Source organism: Falco punctatus, assembly GCF_963210335.1.
Source record: "Falco punctatus genome assembly, chromosome: 17".
NCBI lineage: Eukaryota > Metazoa > Chordata > Aves > Falconiformes > Falconidae > Falco > Falco punctatus.
Window position 1 is genome coordinate 1,161,896 of NC_137597.1, and position 17,679 is coordinate 1,179,574.

At 52.9% G+C, this 17,679-nt stretch overlaps 1 protein-coding gene across 3 annotated transcripts in view; it reads left to right on the forward strand.

Annotated features, from left to right (window-relative positions):
* The first annotated feature begins 411 nt into the window (after window positions 1-411).
* LGR6 (leucine rich repeat containing G protein-coupled receptor 6) overlaps window positions 412-17,679 on the forward strand; it is a 141,233-nt gene continuing 123,965 nt past the window's right edge. For all 3 annotated transcript variants that reach the window (XM_080367437.1, XM_080367439.1, XM_080367438.1), the window contains exon 1: window positions 412-4,733. In XM_080367437.1, coding sequence (XP_080223563.1) covers window positions 4,180-4,733 — 554 coding nt within the window. In that variant the 5' untranslated portion in view covers window positions 412-4,179. The remainder of the gene's footprint in view (window positions 4,734-17,679) is intronic.

Sequence of the window (17,679 nt, forward strand, 5' to 3'; positions counted from 1 at the left end):
TCCCCTGCCCCGGTCAGGCAGCTGGAACAGCTTGCTGGGCACTGGGGCTTTCTGCTTTTATGGAAGTGTTTGCATTTACATTTTGGAAAGCCTCTGGGAGTCCTTGCTGGGCCCAGATTCACCTGCAGCCTGACTGTGGTGATGACCCTTTGGATTCAGCCTTTGGATGGCCCTGATGGGAGCAGGAGCACCAGGAACATTCTTCTGGCCTTTGCCCCTGTGCCTGACCTCAAACAGCTCCCTGGCGTATGCTGCAGGCTTACAGATGCATCTGAAGCACCAGACTCTTGGCTCCTGCTGCATTCAGCCCATCCCTGCTGGTGTGAGCCGCATCCTGCTCTCCCCAGAACCTGGAGGACCAGCTTTAGGAGGAGCCAGGGATGATGAGAAAGTCTGGAGGACTTATGCAGTAGGGACAGGACTGGTTGACCTTGGAGATCAATAGCCTAACTGGGATCTACTGGGGTGATCCTGAACTCTCTAAAATCTGGAAGGGAATAAAAGAGGGCACAAACAGCTGCCCCTTGGGAGCAGGGCAGAAGACACAACCCACGTGGGTTTGTTCCAGGGCCCCCAGGTCTGGCGCATGCTGAGGGCAGAAACAAACAGCCTCCAGCCCTTTGGCTCAGCTAGCACAATGAGTCTTCCAGCTTGGGAAGGTCCGTGGCTGTATGTCCAGGGCATCGGCAGCACCTTGGGAGCAGTGACAGCACAGCACTGCCCGTCACCTCCCTCCACCCTCAGGAAGAGCATTGCTGAGTGACAGCAAGTTGTTCTGCTTGGGCCCACAGAGTCATTTTGGCTTGGGCGCCGGGGGGGACACACAGCGCCTGTTGTGTGGGTTTAGCTGCAGCCCTGCCCCAGCTATACCTCTGCAACAACCCCACTGGCCTTTAAACTGCAACAGCTCTGAAAAGCCTTGCCAGCTGCAGTCCACAACCCAAAGCTTGTTTGGCATTTCATTTCTGGTCCACAGAGAAGATCTGGCCAGCGCTGGTAGCCGGAGTCCCAGGTCTCCTGAGGCCCAAGGCTGAGATCTGGAGCCAGACCACCTCAAGTATGTTGTGCTGGCGTGAGTAACGCAGCCCTTTTCCACCACCCCAACGAGCAGAGGCAATAACTGTGCTTGCAGTACCTCCCATGAGCTGGACCTTGTTCCCCACTTTGGCTGTATTCTAAATTTTTCCAAGTTTTTTTTTTTTTTTCCTGCTTTTAAGCAAGCTGTAGGAAGACCTGTTAGCCATGCAGTGTGGAGGCAGCAGGAGAAATACCACCTGGGATGTCACCTGCCACTCGGAGGTGCCACATGCTAAGGTGTCACGCTTGGCCACAGCCCTCCCCCCCCCCCCGGGTGATTGATCCCAGAGTCCCAGCTCCATCCTCTAAGAGCAGGTCTCTGGGAAGGGGGGTGCAGACGCGTGTGCCAGGCACAGTGAGCAGGCTGAGCTGCTCTGGAGCAGCGCTCTGCTCATCCCCCCAGCCGCAGCCTGCCGCTAGAGGACAACACGCAAACACTTGTGAGCCTTGCAGAAAAACAGCCACTTGCGTTAATAGGAACGAGCTGCATTTGGAGCTCCCGGTGCCTTTAATAAGGGCACAGTGCAGCCCACACTACTCGCAGTAAAATGCGGTTTCAGTGATAGGTGGCTGAAAAGTGACACTTCCACCCTAGGGGGACTTATTCAGAAATTCCAGGTTTACCGTGGAAAGGTCAAAGCTCTCTGGTCTAAATGACTTCATGTCCAGATTCTTGGTTTTGCCAGGAGCCGAGCGACATGCTGGAATAAGTGAACACTTTGAATATTAACGTCCATTATCAGGTCTCAAAGAAATGAGACGTGGAAATGAAACACCACAGCCGAGCCGGAATGAAAAGCAAATAGAGAAAAGTCAAAGCAAAGTGAGACAGACAGAGCAAAGCCCTCCAACTTCAGGCTGTGTTGCTCCAAAAACAATGTGAAAAATGTCACTGCAGTCAATGCCTTCCTGAGGAAATGGCTCTATTTCAGCAGAATGGCAGCTTTCAATAGGAATCTCTTCAATGTGATTTTTATTAAGAGCTCTATTAATAGTGTGCTCAGCAAGAGCCCTGGATCCCCAAGGAGAATTCACTGAGTGAGAAATTGTCAGGAGCTCACGATGCGGTTGGTGTCTGGCTGCTTGGGCTGGAGAGAGAGGGATGGGGAAATTGTAGATAAAAGCCGCTGTTGCAGCCAGGAGCAGAGTGATAGGCCTGACACTTTCTCCAGACTGACACCAAATTCCTGGCTGCTGTCAGAGCAAATCCAGCTATTTCAGGCGATGCTGAAGTCCCACGTCAGAGCTGGAAGGGAAACTTGTCGAGGAACCCTCTCTCTGAGAAGGGCTTCCTGTCTGCCCACCAAGCAGTGATTTGGAGCTGTCAAAACACATTGCAAATGTTTAATTAATGACATGTCCAGAATTGCTCATGATGGAGGGGACTTAATTCCAATTAAATCAGTTCCTGCTCCTAGACCAAAATTCTCGCTCCTCTGTACTTGGTGTTAAAGTTTCCACTGACTTCAGCAGTGATAGGGTTTCAGTCCTGAAACGGCAGGATCTCAATGGACTTTGCAAATGGAATAGTTTCAGACCCTGCCTCACCCAGGCCAGGAGTCCTCAGCCAGAGTCTGTGCATCAACCCTGAACCCTGAGCAGTGTTTTTTCTGGAGGAGATACCTGCCAGCCCCAAGTTAGCTGGAACTTTTTAAGTGTCCCACTTCACAGGCTCCCCTTCCTGACCCCAGATAACTCTCCTGCCTCTTTTATCCTGAGATAAAGGGGATTACAATTAGCAAACTCTTTTGCCAGAAGAAAAAGCACATTCAGAGGAAGCGGGGCTGTGAAAACCATCTCCCAGTCTGTGCTTCAGCCATACGGCATATTACCATGGCATGGCCACAGCCAGGGGGGTGACTATATGGGTGCACTTTGCAGCCACGCAGACCTGGGCCCTTCTTTCTCTGCCCCGTTCACTTCTTCCAGCCATGGCTAGAGGGGAGGCATGGGGCTCTGATGGGAGTTCAGATCTGCCCAAAGCCCAGTGGCCAGCTGTCTTTCTTCAGCATGAGACAACCCTGTTCAGCTGCCATCCCCATTGCAGACAAGGTGCATGGCCCTGTAGAGAGAGGCACAGCACGGTTTAAGCTGTGGGGCCAGACTCAGCCCCTACCAGTGAACCCACTGCCACAGGAGGACAGCAATCACCCCAGTCAGGGGCACCACGGTGACCCTGAAAAACCAGTGGCTGCAATCAGGAGGGGGAACAGAGATGCCACACAGAGCTGGCCTTTGCAGCCTTCATCCCAAGGGCAGATCCAGAGCCCTTTTCTAAGCAAGTGCTTCTGCTGCCCCAGAACTGTGTAGCTCCTTGACACCCAAGTAGCAAGAAATCCTGTTCTGATGAACATCTCCTATGTTTTGGTACACCCTGAGGCCTTGGGCTGGGCTGGCATGGGCAGTACCCCATTGCTAAGCCAGACCTGCTCCCTTTGGTGTAATGGAGCTCTAGATGATGTGGCTCCGAGCCCCCACTCAGTGAACTGCTCCTCTATTTTGACCTCTGACCACTTTACCCAAGGTTAGGAAGAGCTCTGGGAGCAAATCAGCCACCTGCTCCTGGCATCGACGCTGTCGCGTGCACCTGACCTTGTTCTGGGCAAAACTATAGCAAGTGGCACACCTGCAAGAGCACCATGTCCCACTGTCCTGGAGAACTCTCTGGAGCGGTCCCCCACCAAGCTCAGCACTATGGCACTGCTCTTCCATCCCTCTACATCTCCCCCCCAGCCCCTGACCCACGGACGGGGATAGCAAGGGGGCTGTGCGTGAGCAAGGGCTGGACCACAGGACAGCCAGACCTGCAGCCTGGGCAGGGCTGCTCCCAGCAAGCAGCTTGTTGTGAGCTCCTCACTCCCTTCTCCCCAGCTGCACCCTGACTTTCCAGTTGCAGCTGGGTTTCGCAGCCAGCACAGACACACAGAGTCCTTTATCTGGGGTTATATTTCAGCGTCCCAAAGTCTGGAGCCCTGGAAGGGCTGGTTGGGTACTCCTGCCTCCCTATTTATACTCCTCTGCCCTGCCAGAGCCAGCTTTGCCTTCCCCTGCCCTGCTATCTCACAAAAACATTGTTACAAAACAAGCACAGGTCCCGGAGCTATGAACAGGTCTTTATTTGTTGAGGTTTCTTTTTTCCTTTTTTTTTTTTTTTCTTTCTTCCCTTTGAATGAAATTCCTGCCAGCTCTAAGAGAGAGAGAGAGAGGGAAAGAGTAGAAAGCTTAACTCCTCCCATTGGAGTGTCTCACGCCCCTGCCCAGCCCTTGAAACCCAATAACCAGGATCATTCAACAATGCCTCCCCTTCCCTGGCTGCATCCCTGCCACACTCCGACCTGCAGGAGGTACCCTGCCCTCCGCGCGCCGGGCGGGAGCGCTCCCCTCCATCCAGCCCGGCCCCGGCCTCGGAGCGGGACGGCGACACCTCGCGCCGTCCCCGCAGCTGCAGCCAAGGCAGGGATGGACAAGCTCTTCTTCTGGGGCCTTCTGGTGGCCTCCTGCGCCCGCTTCCAGGCGGTGCCTGCGGAACAAGGTGCTGCGCCCTCGTGCCCACCGCACTGCCACTGCGAGGAGGATGGCATCATGCTCTCGGTGGATTGCTCCGAGCTGGGGCTTTCGGAGGTCCCTGCCAACCTGAGCCCTCTAACAGCTTACCTGTAAGTACAGCCCTTGCTGTTTCTTTTGCAACACTCTCTCCGGACCCCTTCGTCAGCTGCAGCTTTCCTCCGGCTTGGAAGTTTGTGCCGCATTTTCCTGAAATTAAATTTCCCCTGGAAATTAGAAGTAAAACAAAACAACAACAAAAAAGGCAGCTATTACTCCAGGACCTGCCAAGCTAAGCCAGCTCCCCCTCCTCCCTGCGCCCCTCTGCAAATGCTGTTTATATTGCGATGTTATGCATGCTTTGCTTCTTGATTACAGTGGATCAGAGGGGCTGATTTGCTGGGTGGATTCTGATTGTCTGAGAACATAATGGAGTATTTATACAGAGCAATTAGTACAAACTGCTCTGGGATCCTTCTGTCAAACATTTTAATAGCTGTGATAACTCATGGCTTTTGGGGGTTTGAGTTGAGCTGGCCACCAGCAGTGTCCAAGTTGTCTCTTTAAAATGAATATGAAAGTCTTATAAGAGGTATGGGGGCTATGGTACGTTGCTGGCTTTGGTGTTTTTTTTTTATTTGAAAATTCTTAATTATCTGAATGTTTCCCATGCTTTCTGATATTAATACCCCAAAGGGTTAAACTGCAACTGGGACTGGTGGGTTTGTTTCTAACCCCAGAGAGACAGTCTCAGTGGTGCCATCTGACTAGTGATGACTGAGGATGTCCCCAGGATGAGTAAGGGACTCTGTGGAAGAATCTCAGGGGGGGTTGACCAGGAGAGGAAACACAGGCAGACAAGCTGGCTCTGGCATGCACTGGGGAAGATGCTTCGTCTGTTTATTAGCAGAAAGTGCTGCAGCCACCAACCGCAGCTGTGTGGCAGATAGGTGGGTGAGGACCTTGGCTTTCCCAGCTAGGGATGCAGCTACCGTGCTGCCAAGGGAAGCCGTGTGTACCACAATTGTTGAGGGCAGCTGGTAGCCCCCAGGCAGTGCTGGGGACATTAATTTTGTGCCTGTCGTGCTGAGAGGGGACTTGTGTCCAGGGGTGGCATACAGACCATGTTGCTGGTTTTCTGGTGTTCCTGGATTGTCCCGGGATGCAGTTACTAAATTGCTAAAGCTAAGCACCCTAACACAGTCAGAAGAGCTTTGCAAAGCCAGGTTGAAGCTGCTACAGCTGGATAAGAGCTGCTCTCCGCGTCCCGCTTTCCTGAGGAGTGCACTGCTTTGTCTTGTGCCAACAGTTGGATGGCCAGCGCTGCACTGGGTCAGCTGGGAAAGAAATGTGACAGGAAAGGATGATTTTCACTGGAGAGCAAAAAGGCGAGAGAAATGTGTAATGCAAGCTGTATTTCCCTAGGAGAGGGACCCAGGGAGCACTTGTCACATGAGGTGTGTCCTGTATAGAGCTATCCCCCTCCCCTGCACACACCCTGGGGCTAAGTCTGGGGCCAGCTGCCTGTGAGGGAAAAGTCACTACAAGCCCTGGAGCAGGTGGGCTGTAAGCGTGGGAGGGTGCAGGGCTCTGCAGCAACTGAGGCCGCTGCGAGGACCAGCAGCAGCCCCTCCAGGCACGCCCTCCACCTCCCCCGGCACCGCACGACGGGGCGCCCGCGGCTCGGCTCTGCAGGGAAGGGGCTGCGCATCATCCCCCCAGAGCCGCCCCTCGAGCCGGGAGCCGCAGAGAGCCCCAGAGCCAAGGGACACCTGGGTGCCGGTGGTCCGGAGCGGGGCACGGACCCCCCGGCAGGGTCCCCCCGGGCGGCCGCTTGGCGATGCTCTTGGCGCGGCGCGGCAGGTGAGCCTGCGGCTGCTGCTGGCGGAGGCCTGGAGCTCGCCGGGGGTCGGGGCAGCCCCGCAGCCCCCGGGCCCACCCGCGGTGCGGCAGCGGCCGCTCGGCCTCGCACGGGGGCGCCGGTGACAGCCGCTGGCTGGGGACGCGCCGGCCGCGCCGCCCCCGCCCCCCGCAGGGCCCCCCCGGCGGGTGCGGGGGGGGGGAGGGGCTGGCAGGTCCGGAGCTCCCTCCTGCCCGTGGGGCTGGACCTGCTGGGGGAAAACCGGCGCATCTGCCGCCTGCCTGTTAGACACCGCCGGTGGCTTAGCCAATGGGATGGAACAGGGGTAGGGAGGCGGGACGAACTGGGAATTATGTAGGGAGGCGGGACGAACTGGGAATTATGTAGGGAGGCGGGATGAACTGGGAATTATTGCCGGAGTTTCCCCCTCGTTTCTGCCACTACCTTCAGCCGGTCATGTAGGGTTGGTTCCTCGGCTGTAAGGTGTGGAGTCAGGGCTGGTTGTTCAAAGCAAACCAGCAAAAGTTTTGTAGAAAGTATGGATATTCCAGATCTAAGCTCTTCATGTAAATTCAAGCTTTAAAAATCCACATTCAGGTATGTAAAGAAGTGCCTCGATTTTTTTTTTTTTTAATAGCTGCAAATGCTGAACAGCAAGCCCTGTAATGGCAACAAGGAGCATGGAGCTGAAGGGCAGCTGCTCCCAAAACTTTCCAGCTCCTTTGCTCCATGCCTTTTCTTCTAAGCAAATTGCTGGTACTCCTTTCTGTAAAGAGCAGGACTCCCTTGGGCGCAAAATAAAGGATCCTTGTAATAGCCTCTGTTTAGACACTGCCTCACCACTAATGGGCTCACATTCATGCCCTGTCCTGACAATGCTGTGCCCCTGCGGTGCCCATCTCTCTCCAAGAACCCTGTCTTTGCTCACTCTTGCACCTCCCTGAACTCAGACCTGATCCCACCATCCAAACCCAAGCTTTTCCAATGGAGGTATCACTGGTGCCATTTACAGCTGTGGTCAGGCAGATGGGAGAAAAGCAAGTCACTTCTTCCCAGGCGTGCTTCTCCATGCTGGTGTCTCTTTGGCAGCCCTGGAGAGAGCCCAGGCAGCTCAGCTGGTGGTTGTCCATGTTAGGTGACAGGCCCCTGCTGTCTGTGTTGCTCCTGCAGGCAGCCTGAACTGAATCAGGGCTCGTGCTGGCTCTAACAGCCCATTTCTCTGGAGCAGCACAGACCGTCCTGCCTGGCTTATCACACAGGGGCTGGCAAAGAGCTTCTTGGTTCATGACATATTTGGGGTATTGAACTATACGTCTTAGCCTGGCTTTAGAGTCCAGCCATGAAACACGGAAGGTCAGCACACCCTCTTCTATGCAGCTATGTCCAGAGACACCGGGGCCTGTATCAACCCAGAAGAGTTGAGCTATTCAGAGAGCAGAATTAACCTTTAGCTTATATGCCATTAAGGTATGACAGCAGTGTGTCAAATATCACATCTCTGTCTTCCATGGCCAGCACCATATCTAGGAGAGTTGCTATTGGGGCCAGCAACAGAGATGGGTTGGAGCTGATGGCGGATCTGTGGAGAGGACAGCAGCATGCTGAGAGTGCCAGAGACTGCAGCTGCAAAAGGGAAGGTTCCTGTGCAGCAGAGAGGAGACCGTGCAAAGCAGTGCAGAAAAGGACAGGAAAATGGGAAGAGCTGCTTGGTACTCAAGAGTATTAGCTTAGCTTTGATCCCTGGCTCCACTGCAAACCCTGCGTGTGACCTGGTTGAGGGACCCCACCTCAGATCCCCCAGGGTATGGAAGTGCCTTATCACATGGGCTGGGGGAGTTCAGTCCTCAGCTGCCTCCATGCCTGTCACCCACGGCCTGAACACTGGGAACAGGTGCTCAGCACAGCACCCTGCCCCAGGATGCCATCCTGACCCCCCCTCTGCCCCGCTGCATCTGGCTACCAGCCCCTGGGGAGGGGGACTGGTGGGCAGTGCTGGGGAACAAAGGCATGATCTCAGTTTTCTGAGGCTGCTCCTGTTTCATCAGAAAAAAAGTGACACCACGTTGCTGGTGCCTGTCAGGGTCCCTTCTAGGGACACACTGGCTTGTCCAACCATGGCTGGCAGGAAATAGGGGGCTCAAGGAGATGGGGTGCCTGTACTCAGCAGAGGGCACCCTCAGCAGTGCCCACAGATGGAAAGGCAGCAGCAGTAGTGTCATGGTCACACATTCAGGTCAGCTGGCCAGACAGCACATAGACACCCAGGCCAACCTGCACACGTATAGGTTGGAAATTAACACATCTTGCAATGCCTTATCCCCAGCCGGGATTAAGGGGACACAGGGAGAAACTGGAAGGATTGCTTGGAATCATAAAATACCTTAAGCAGGAAGACACCTCTGGAGGTCTCTGACCCACACTCCTGCTCTGAACAGGTCCAGCTTGTGAGGTTGGTCAGGACCTTGTCCAGTAGGGCTTTGAGTATCTCTGAGATTCCCTCCCCCTTTTCCCATTTCTGACCATGGGAAAATGTTTTTCTTAATATCTAATTGCAATTTGCCATGTTTCAGATTGCGCCCATTACCTGTCATCCTTCCCCTGCACAACTCCAAGAAGGGTTTGGCTCCATCTTCTCTAGACTCTCCCAGTCAGTAGACCTACTTGTATGAGCACTGTATGGGACACAAGTGGAGCAGGGAGCATCATGATGAGGGAGATCAGGGCAGGCAGAGTAATGGGAACGCTGCAGTGGAAGTGGTAAGGATGAAGGACACAGACCTGTAGGATACCAGACATCGGTAGCACCATGGATCAAAGCTCAGATGAATCAAACATCCCCCCTTTCCCCAGGGTGTCAGGTCTCCCCAGCACCACGGAGGGGTCAGGCTCTACCCCTGCTCTGTGCCCCATCCCCAGAAACATTGGTGACTGCTGTGTCCTTGCCCCAGGCCCCATGCAGAGCTTGCAGTGAAGCCAGGCAGCCATTCCACAGCTCACTGCACGCAATGCTGTTGCTCTGTCCTGGAAAGCCAGCAAAGACCTGGGGCACAAGACAAGTGATGAGGTTGTTGGGCTGCTGCTGTCACAGCAGGATCTGGGGGGATAAAGAGCAGCAGAGAGTCTGGCTGCTCCCGGATATCACCAGACATCTCAGGAGAATGTCCAGACAGAAAGCTTCTCATTCCCCATATTTCCATTGAGGTGAACGGGATCAGGAGACTTCAGGGCTGTTATCACCTTGCAGAGACATTTTGAGCCATTCTCTGGAATTTAGCATCCCACTGGGATCCTGGGGGCCCCACATCACCCATGCTTCTCTGAGATCCCTCTGGGATCAGGTGCCACACAGACCCCTGATAAGGATCCGCAGGAGGCAGGGATGCTCTGACATGAAGCCAGGCAGACACTTCCCTGGTCGCCTTCAGTGCAGGGAAAGAGTGAGTGGAAGATGCCTCTTGATAGCTGCATTTTCTAAGCACCCACAAACCTCTGGGTAGCTGAGGCAGCAGAGTTTGAAGGCGGACTACGGATTGCAGCTGCACCTGGAGCAAGACAAGCAGCAATGCTGAAGACAGCTCCCCTCAGCCCAAAAACCTCCCTAACCATCTGCCTGACTCTGCCCCCTTTGCAGCCCCCACCTTGGGGAAAATGCAAGACGACCCCCACCACAGCCCCCCCTGAGATGGGAAGCACCCCAGGAGCTGCCAGAGGGGCCAGGGCACCTCAGGACAGGACTGGTGCCTGACCCATAGAAGCCTGGGCAGGCGTTGCAGATGTGGGGAGGAGTGTTGAGATGAGGGGTTGACTGGATTTGCAGGGGGCTGACAAAGAGATGGACCTCCTGCAGGGACAACAGGGACTTTTGTGTGCCTTTGGGTACTAGGTGACAGTCACACACCCTAGGGAGGCAGAAAGAGCAGCCAAAAATGCAGAGCACAAAATCCCCGTGCAAGGTGTAAAGTCCTTCCCGGGGGCCATCCCTGCTCCCCTGTCACAGGTAATTTTGCAGAGAGCAGTGAGTCACCATTCCGTGGCTGATGCTTGCCCAGTGCCAGGGCCCATACACAGCCTCTTCCTCATGCCATGGTCACCACAGGAGCCCCATCATTGCACCACGACGCATCCAAAGACATCACAAAGGTGCAAACTCACCTCAGAGAGCTCCCAGACCCTTCAACTTCTCAGTTCATGATTAGAACACAGGACTTTCCAAAACCATCCCCAGGTCCTGGTGGGCAGGCTGACACACTAAGGGGCTGGCTCTCTGCTTGTTATTCTTCCCTGCCAGAAGACTAATGGGAAGTGCTACTCCTGCCCTGTACAGGCAGAAGTCCACAGCCTCACCCTTGGAAGTGCCCGGCATGCTTCGCAGAATGGCCATCACAGCAAGAGCAAGGGAAAATGTTTATGAGCTCAGGGTGCCAAACACGGGAGATAAGGCTGGTGAGATGTATTAGAAGAGCTGTGCTCTGACACACACCCTGCAGTGGGTTCAGAGATTTATGTTCACCATTTAACAGCTTTGAGACAGTTTTATTTTCCCCCACCCATAAAATATCAGGGATAACGAGAGTTTCCTACCTCCAGGGATTTGGTTTCCTCCAAAGGGGCCCTACAAAGGCCATCCACAGAGCCTGCTGGCTCTGTACTCCACGAGGACACAGGCATGTTCTGCATCCTCATTGCCTCCTTGTCAGCAGGATTTCAAGGGGTCTTTAAGGTCAGGCAACCTGGGTTCAGCTCCAGTTAACTACACCCCAAGTACCACCTCAGGTTCTCCTGTGGCTGACAGTGACAGTTTGCTGGCATGTTGCACCAAAGCCCCACAGGCGAGCATCTTCCAGCATTAATAACAGCTGACACTTTGGGATACCCAAGTAGGCTGGGTATCAAACCAAGATCTGCCCGAGTCCCAGGTATCAGGGAGAGCTGCTGGTAACGGGTCCAGCCCTGACTCTGGCTGGTGTTTCCCTTCTGAAGAAGGCAGATAGGTAAAAGCTAACCAGAAGCAGTGTAATTCCTGCCTCTGTATACCCCAGCCTGTAATGAGGAGAAAACCAAACTGAGCAGATGTGAAATCAGGCACAGCTTGAGAGTGGCTTGTGAGAGAAACGGAAAAGCAACCTGGAAAAGCCACAGCTACTGAGCATATGCTTCCAAATGTCCTTTGTATCCCCCAGGCATCACGTAACTCTCACCCCAGCCAGCAGCTGAAATTTCTCAGTCCCTTGGCCCCTGACGGTGCTCAGTGCACTGCTGATTTAGCAGTCACAGAGCAGAAGACCTTCATCCCTGCGTTACTGTCATGAGCCTGATGCTGCACGGTGGTGTGCCTGGGCTTGAGGCTCAGGGCAGAGCGGCGGGGACATTCCAAACCCACCAGACAAAGTAGTGGTGGGGAAACCAGTGTCCCAGGGGGACTGGTGGTGCTCAGGGCAAAGCCAGAACTGAGGGACCATTAACAGTGAGGTCAGGCCTAGACCTGCCTGGAGAGCGCATTTGGTGGGATGATTTTCCAAGTCATACCTCATCTCATTGAAAAGGAAAAGCTTAATGGAAATGGATTGGTGTTCGTGGAACTGTGAATGGTAGAAATGTAGTAACAAGTTGAATCAAGAGAGATTATTTTAACAATTCCACTTCATGGTGGCTTTTTTTTTAAAAAAAGTTTCCATTTACGTATTTTCATCTGCTGGTGTTACCTTTACCCCTAGGTGATTTAATATTCACATTGCAGGACTCCAAAACTATCAAAGCAAAGCATCTTCATGTATCTAAAACACAATATACTGATTTTTGTTGTAGTATACTAATATTGACATGTTGGCTCTCTGTTCTGGGTTCAAGGGAAAGGAAATACTGAAGTCTGCATTTCCAGTGAGGCAAAACTTTCAGGTTCACTACAGCTCTTCCTATCTCCTCCTGCCTCATCATCTCCCAACCCCCTTCTCTGCCATAAAATCTGCTTTCTTTCGCCTCTTGATATCATGACCTAGAAATGCTTTGGGTCCAACAGTGTTTTGCTTTACCTGGCTGCTGCTATCCCAGTGCGAGTCCTGTCAGGAGTCGTGGGATGCTGTGCTCTCCGGAGAGTGGCTGGTCCATGGACAAGGCTTGCAGCCCCCAAATACTTCCAGCTACAACAAGCAGTGTTGTGGGCGATGCGGTTGGGGGGCTGTGGCTTTAGTACCACAGGTCATACTGAGACCTTTCCAAAATTTCAGTTCAAACAGAAAGGGGTGTCCTTTGCAGGGCTGTTTGGAAGCGGCAGCAGGGTGTCTGGAGTGCTGGATGTGAGCACGTGCCCACTTCTTGGTGGGACAGTGTCTGACTAGGGCTGCTGGGAGTGAGGCACAGGACCCGCCCCATCCCAAAGCCAACAGCTGATGCCTGGGTCTCTCTGCGGGAGAGGGAGCAGCCAGACCTTTACTGCACTTGCTTCACAGCTGGCAGTGAGCACTGCGTTCCCTGGCAAGAAGGGAGCAGGTGTATGGATGATGAGCGCGGTGAGAAAGGCAGCACAGCGGAGTGGTTAGAGCAAAAGTGCATGGGAAGGGGCTGTGTTCCAGGGTGGGTAGCCACGTGTGACTTCCAGCAAGCCTCCTCCCTCCTTCTTCACTCTGCAAATTGCAATCAGAGCAGCTTGGTTGGAAGTGAAGGAGACCAGTCCTTTCTGCTCGTGCTTTGAGGGCTGTCCCACTCCTGGTGCCATCCATCAGTGAGTGAGGCTGGGCAGCAGCAAGCACGCTGCGTCTGCATGCTCCTTTCCAGCTGGCACTGCCCTGCAAAGAGCCTGGGTGGGAGAGAGCTGCTGCTCACCCACCACATGCTCTGGACTTCAGGCACAGCAAGCTGGTCCTTGCTCACATCTGATCCTGCTTTGCCTCTCCACCATGCCTGAGAGCACCAGCCGCAGCAGAGCCTAGCTTTCTGCAACGTCGTGGTGCACTTCTACTGCAAATGCCTTCCTCCATCCTCCCCCCGCTACTCCTTGCCCACCCCCCAGGCTAAGTAATATGCCACAGCCTCCCCTCTCTCCCTCCTTTCCTTGAAGAATAAGCTCATAAATCTGCCTAGGGCAATGAAAACACTGAGCTCATGGCCCTTAGATCTGTGCAGGAGGAGCTCTAGCTGGCGATTAAAGGAGTTTAGGGTTTTCTTTGAAAAGCTCTTTGATTCTGGCAGAGGCTCTGGTGCCAAAAGGCAGCAATGGAGCTGCAAATGCTTCTCCTCCTCTGCACCTGCCTGGGTCAGGGAGCAGCAGGAGGGTGGAGGAGGGAAAGGGAAGCGCAGCACTTCCCAGCTCACTGCAGTGGGGGCTGAGGGATCCCCATGACCCCCTCTCAGGTGGGAGCACCCTCTGCCAACAGCGAGGCAGTGGGTGCTGCTGCCTTTGAGCCCAGACACTTCAGCTGGGGTGCCAAAATGTCTTGCATGCTGTGGAACTAGCTGCTCCCCCAGATTCATCTTTGAAGGAGCTGGGCTGGATCCCAGTGAGCCAGCTGCCAACGGGATGGATGGACACTCCTCCTCTTGGCTGCTCTGGACATGGGCCAGGTTCCTTGGAGTACCTGAAACAGGAACATGAGCCACCTTCATGTACCACAGGAAATGGCTCTGCATGGAGAAAAGGATGCCAAGGGCAGCCCAGTGCTGAGCTCCTTGCAGGCAGCACCATGTCCAGCTGCCAGGGAGCTGGGAGAGGCAATAGGGAGCCAGAGAGGTGCTGGGGCCAGGACAAGGATCACCACAGCAGTGCTCTGAAAAGCAGTGGGAAGGGATAAGGAAGGATTGTCAGGGCTGGGAGTAGCCTGAGGTGTTGGGGAAGGACTTGAGTTTGGTAGAAGCTGAAGAGGTATCAGAAAGAGCCTTCACGAAGAAAAGCAGGACCAAGCACAAGCATCTAGAGTTGCAGCCAAGTCAAAACAGAGCCAGGCTCCAGCCCAAGTGGAGGCGGGAGCTGTGCCAGTGGTGGGGAGCAAGAGGAGGACACAGTGAATCCCAGGTGGTGCCTCCAGTCTTACAGCGATGTGTCAAGGGTCCAGGAAGGGGTAACACAAAGTCTTTCCCAGATCCACCAGCACAGACGTTGCTGACACTGATGAAGGAGGGCAGCTCTCCAGTCTCTTCCCCTCCACAGGATGACAGAGGAGTCTCCCAAGGTAACAGCAGCTTTCTGTCTCCATTTGCCTTGTTTGCAGTCCTTCCTGTAGCTGTTCAAACCTCTTTGAAGGATATGAAATGAAGCGCAGTCCCCGTGGGAGTGGAGCAAGCCAGACACACCTGTAAGGGTAGGACCTGCTCAAGGGACCTGCTGTCTCTGCTTGTGAGCAGCCACAGGTCCCACTACAAAGAGGCCCTGGGGAGACAGGATAGCTTCCAGCACTGAACATCCCCGTGAGGCACCAATTAGTAACATTCGCCTTTGTTCAAAGGGAAGGTGAAGCCCAAGTGCTGGGGCCACATCCCAATGGCACTGGTGCCTTGTGTATGGAGCGATGAGTTGAGCCAAGGCCAGAGCAGATGCTGGCAGTGTGATGGTGTGGCCAAGCACCAGGGAACTCAGGGACCTGCAGGATCTGAAGGCACAAGTCACCTTCCCAAGGAGGTTATCTGCTGGAGGGATGACTCTGGGTGTAATTGCATTCTGCAGCTTCAAGAAAATTCCCAATTCTGGGCATTTTTTAACCTTAGTAAAGCAAATTTTCAACTTTGCATGCATGCATGAAAACAGCAGGAACATCATTTGCACTTTTAGATAGAAATTCATTGTCTGCCTTTCCCAGAGAACACAAGAAAATGTTCTGGTTTCAGGGGACAAACTGCCATTTTCTTTACCCCTGTTTCTGCAGTTGGCCATCTGGCAGTGTCCCCACAAGCCTCCCCGTACCTGGGAGCTGAGAAAGGCAATAATTGTGTGAGCATTTTGTTGACTTCCCAGGCAGCACTCAGTGAGTCTGACTATGGGCATGTCAAACTGCTGCTGCTGCTGCTCAGTCAGCAGCTCCCAAGGGAAGAATGAGGTGCAGATTCACGTAGCTGCACTGTAAGACTTTCTCCTCCCTGTACACAGGGGCATGGGAATTGCCAGATATTGTCCCCAGCTGTTGTCCCAGATACTGCCCCAAGGCTCTGCCCCAAGACTGGGAGGTCACCTGCCTGAGCAGCATGTGACCCAGGTACCAAAGGACAGAGACATACCTTCAGGGTCAGGTGTATTGTGTTTGCAGAACCAAAGGTATCACAACCAAGACGGGACCTTGATTATAGGTGCAGGTAAGACTTTTATTGTTGCACTGATTTCCTGTGGCAATGAGTTCCACAGATTCATGAGGTGCCTGTTGCACGAGTGGTTTTACATGTGCTCTGGCAGCTGCACGCGGGGCTTTACTGAGCATAGGGGCAGCCTTGCTAACATGCTGTCGTTAACTTCTCTTCAGCTCAGGGCCAAAACAGCAGGTTCTTGTGCTGCAGGTTGTGTTTGCAGCTGCAGTCCTGCATAGGGAAGTGCCTGTCGGTTAAGGCATTGTTGTGCTTTCATGTGGTGTAAGACAGCACAAGATTTATTAGTGACAAAAGCATGAATGCTGGAAGCCTTGATTTATTGAAGAAGGGGTAGAGGAAACGTGTTGCAGCCCATGCTGGTTAGTGTGGTGTGTCTGAGATGAAAAAGCACACGCTGTGGAAATGGCCCTGCTTCTCCATGAGCTACTTTGGCTCATCTGGTGATACTACAAGGTAGATGCACTTCTTTTCCAGGGCACGACTTTTCACTGACCATCTTGCAGATCTCCTAGATGGAGGGACACAAAGACTCAGACTTTTGGGAGCAGACAGGTGCCCTATGAGCTTTGTATGGTGGAGGTGGCAGATACAGAGGACTGGAGTGCAGCATGAGAAACCCAGACTGTTTTCTAGCTCTGTCCCAGCCTTATGGTTTACCTCAAAGTTTTTCCCGTGTCTCGGTCTCCCTATCTTTAAAGCACTACTAATAAACGCTTCTCTAATGCACTTCGAGACTGACTGATTAAGACAGTGCTATAGAAGAGTTGGAGACTCTTAGCACTTTCAGCCACATGTCTGGACCTCTCAAGCTAAAATACCTTTTAAAAGTTTATTTAAAAAACCTTGAGCTTTACATTTGTTCAGCCACAACATGAAAAAAAGCAATATGAAGCTCTCAGATTTGTAGCCTGCCTTTCACGTCCACTGACCTCATCACTCCTTGCTTATGGATGCAGCTACGAGTCAGTGCAGCTACTGGAATACTGGGATACTGCTCTGGAGCCGCGTTCAGCAGCTGTTTAAAACCTCGTGGGCAGCACTGGAGAACCCTGCAGAGGAAATGAACCCAGCTGGTAAACGGCAGCTTGGCCAGAGCTTCTGTAAACCCCATTTCTTTAATCTAATCTGTTTTCTATAGGAAGCTACCTTGCTTTTAGCATACCTCTTCCTGAACATACAGGAATAAATAACAGCTATTTCAGCTCTTTGGCTAAACTAAAAAAGGAGGGGAAGGATTGGCTTGAGTTAAACAGATTATTTTTTTTTTTCAGGTTTCCCATGCAATTAAAACTAAACCAAACCAAAACAAAATGTGTTTGGTCTGGGTATCCCTGAAGTGTTTTGCTTTGACCCAAAAAAAGATTACTTAGTTTCATTTTTTAGTTACTTAAAGATTTTTACACCCTTTTAAAAAAAGATCTTACAATGAAATGTTACACCATCTCCCCTGCCTTCTTTTTCCAGTGGAGCATGATTTTTCAGTGACTTTACTTTTGACCAAAATGCTGCATGTTCTGCCTGACCTGGAAGGTGACACAGCTGAGCTTGTGCCTTCGATCATTTTTCCTTTCAACACCATTTCCATCTTTTCACCTCCCACTGTACAAACACGCAGGTCCCACGGAAGCATCATCCTCATCCCCAGGCTGCGCTGACTTTCTAGGGAGAGTAGAGAGCGGCTGGGAGAGGGGAGGAAAGAATCCACAAAGGCTCATTTTGGCTTAAGAGAGCTCTTCTGGCTCTCTTGACAATCTCTGGCTACTGCCAAGGCACCTTTGAAACACCTTTGAAACGTCTCCAGCATGTTGGACACCGTGACTGGGCTGGAGGGGAAATCCACATTCCCTTTGAAGTCTGGATACTTGAGCAGTCTTAGAATTATAGGGCTGTAATATATAGGAATGTGTGGGGCT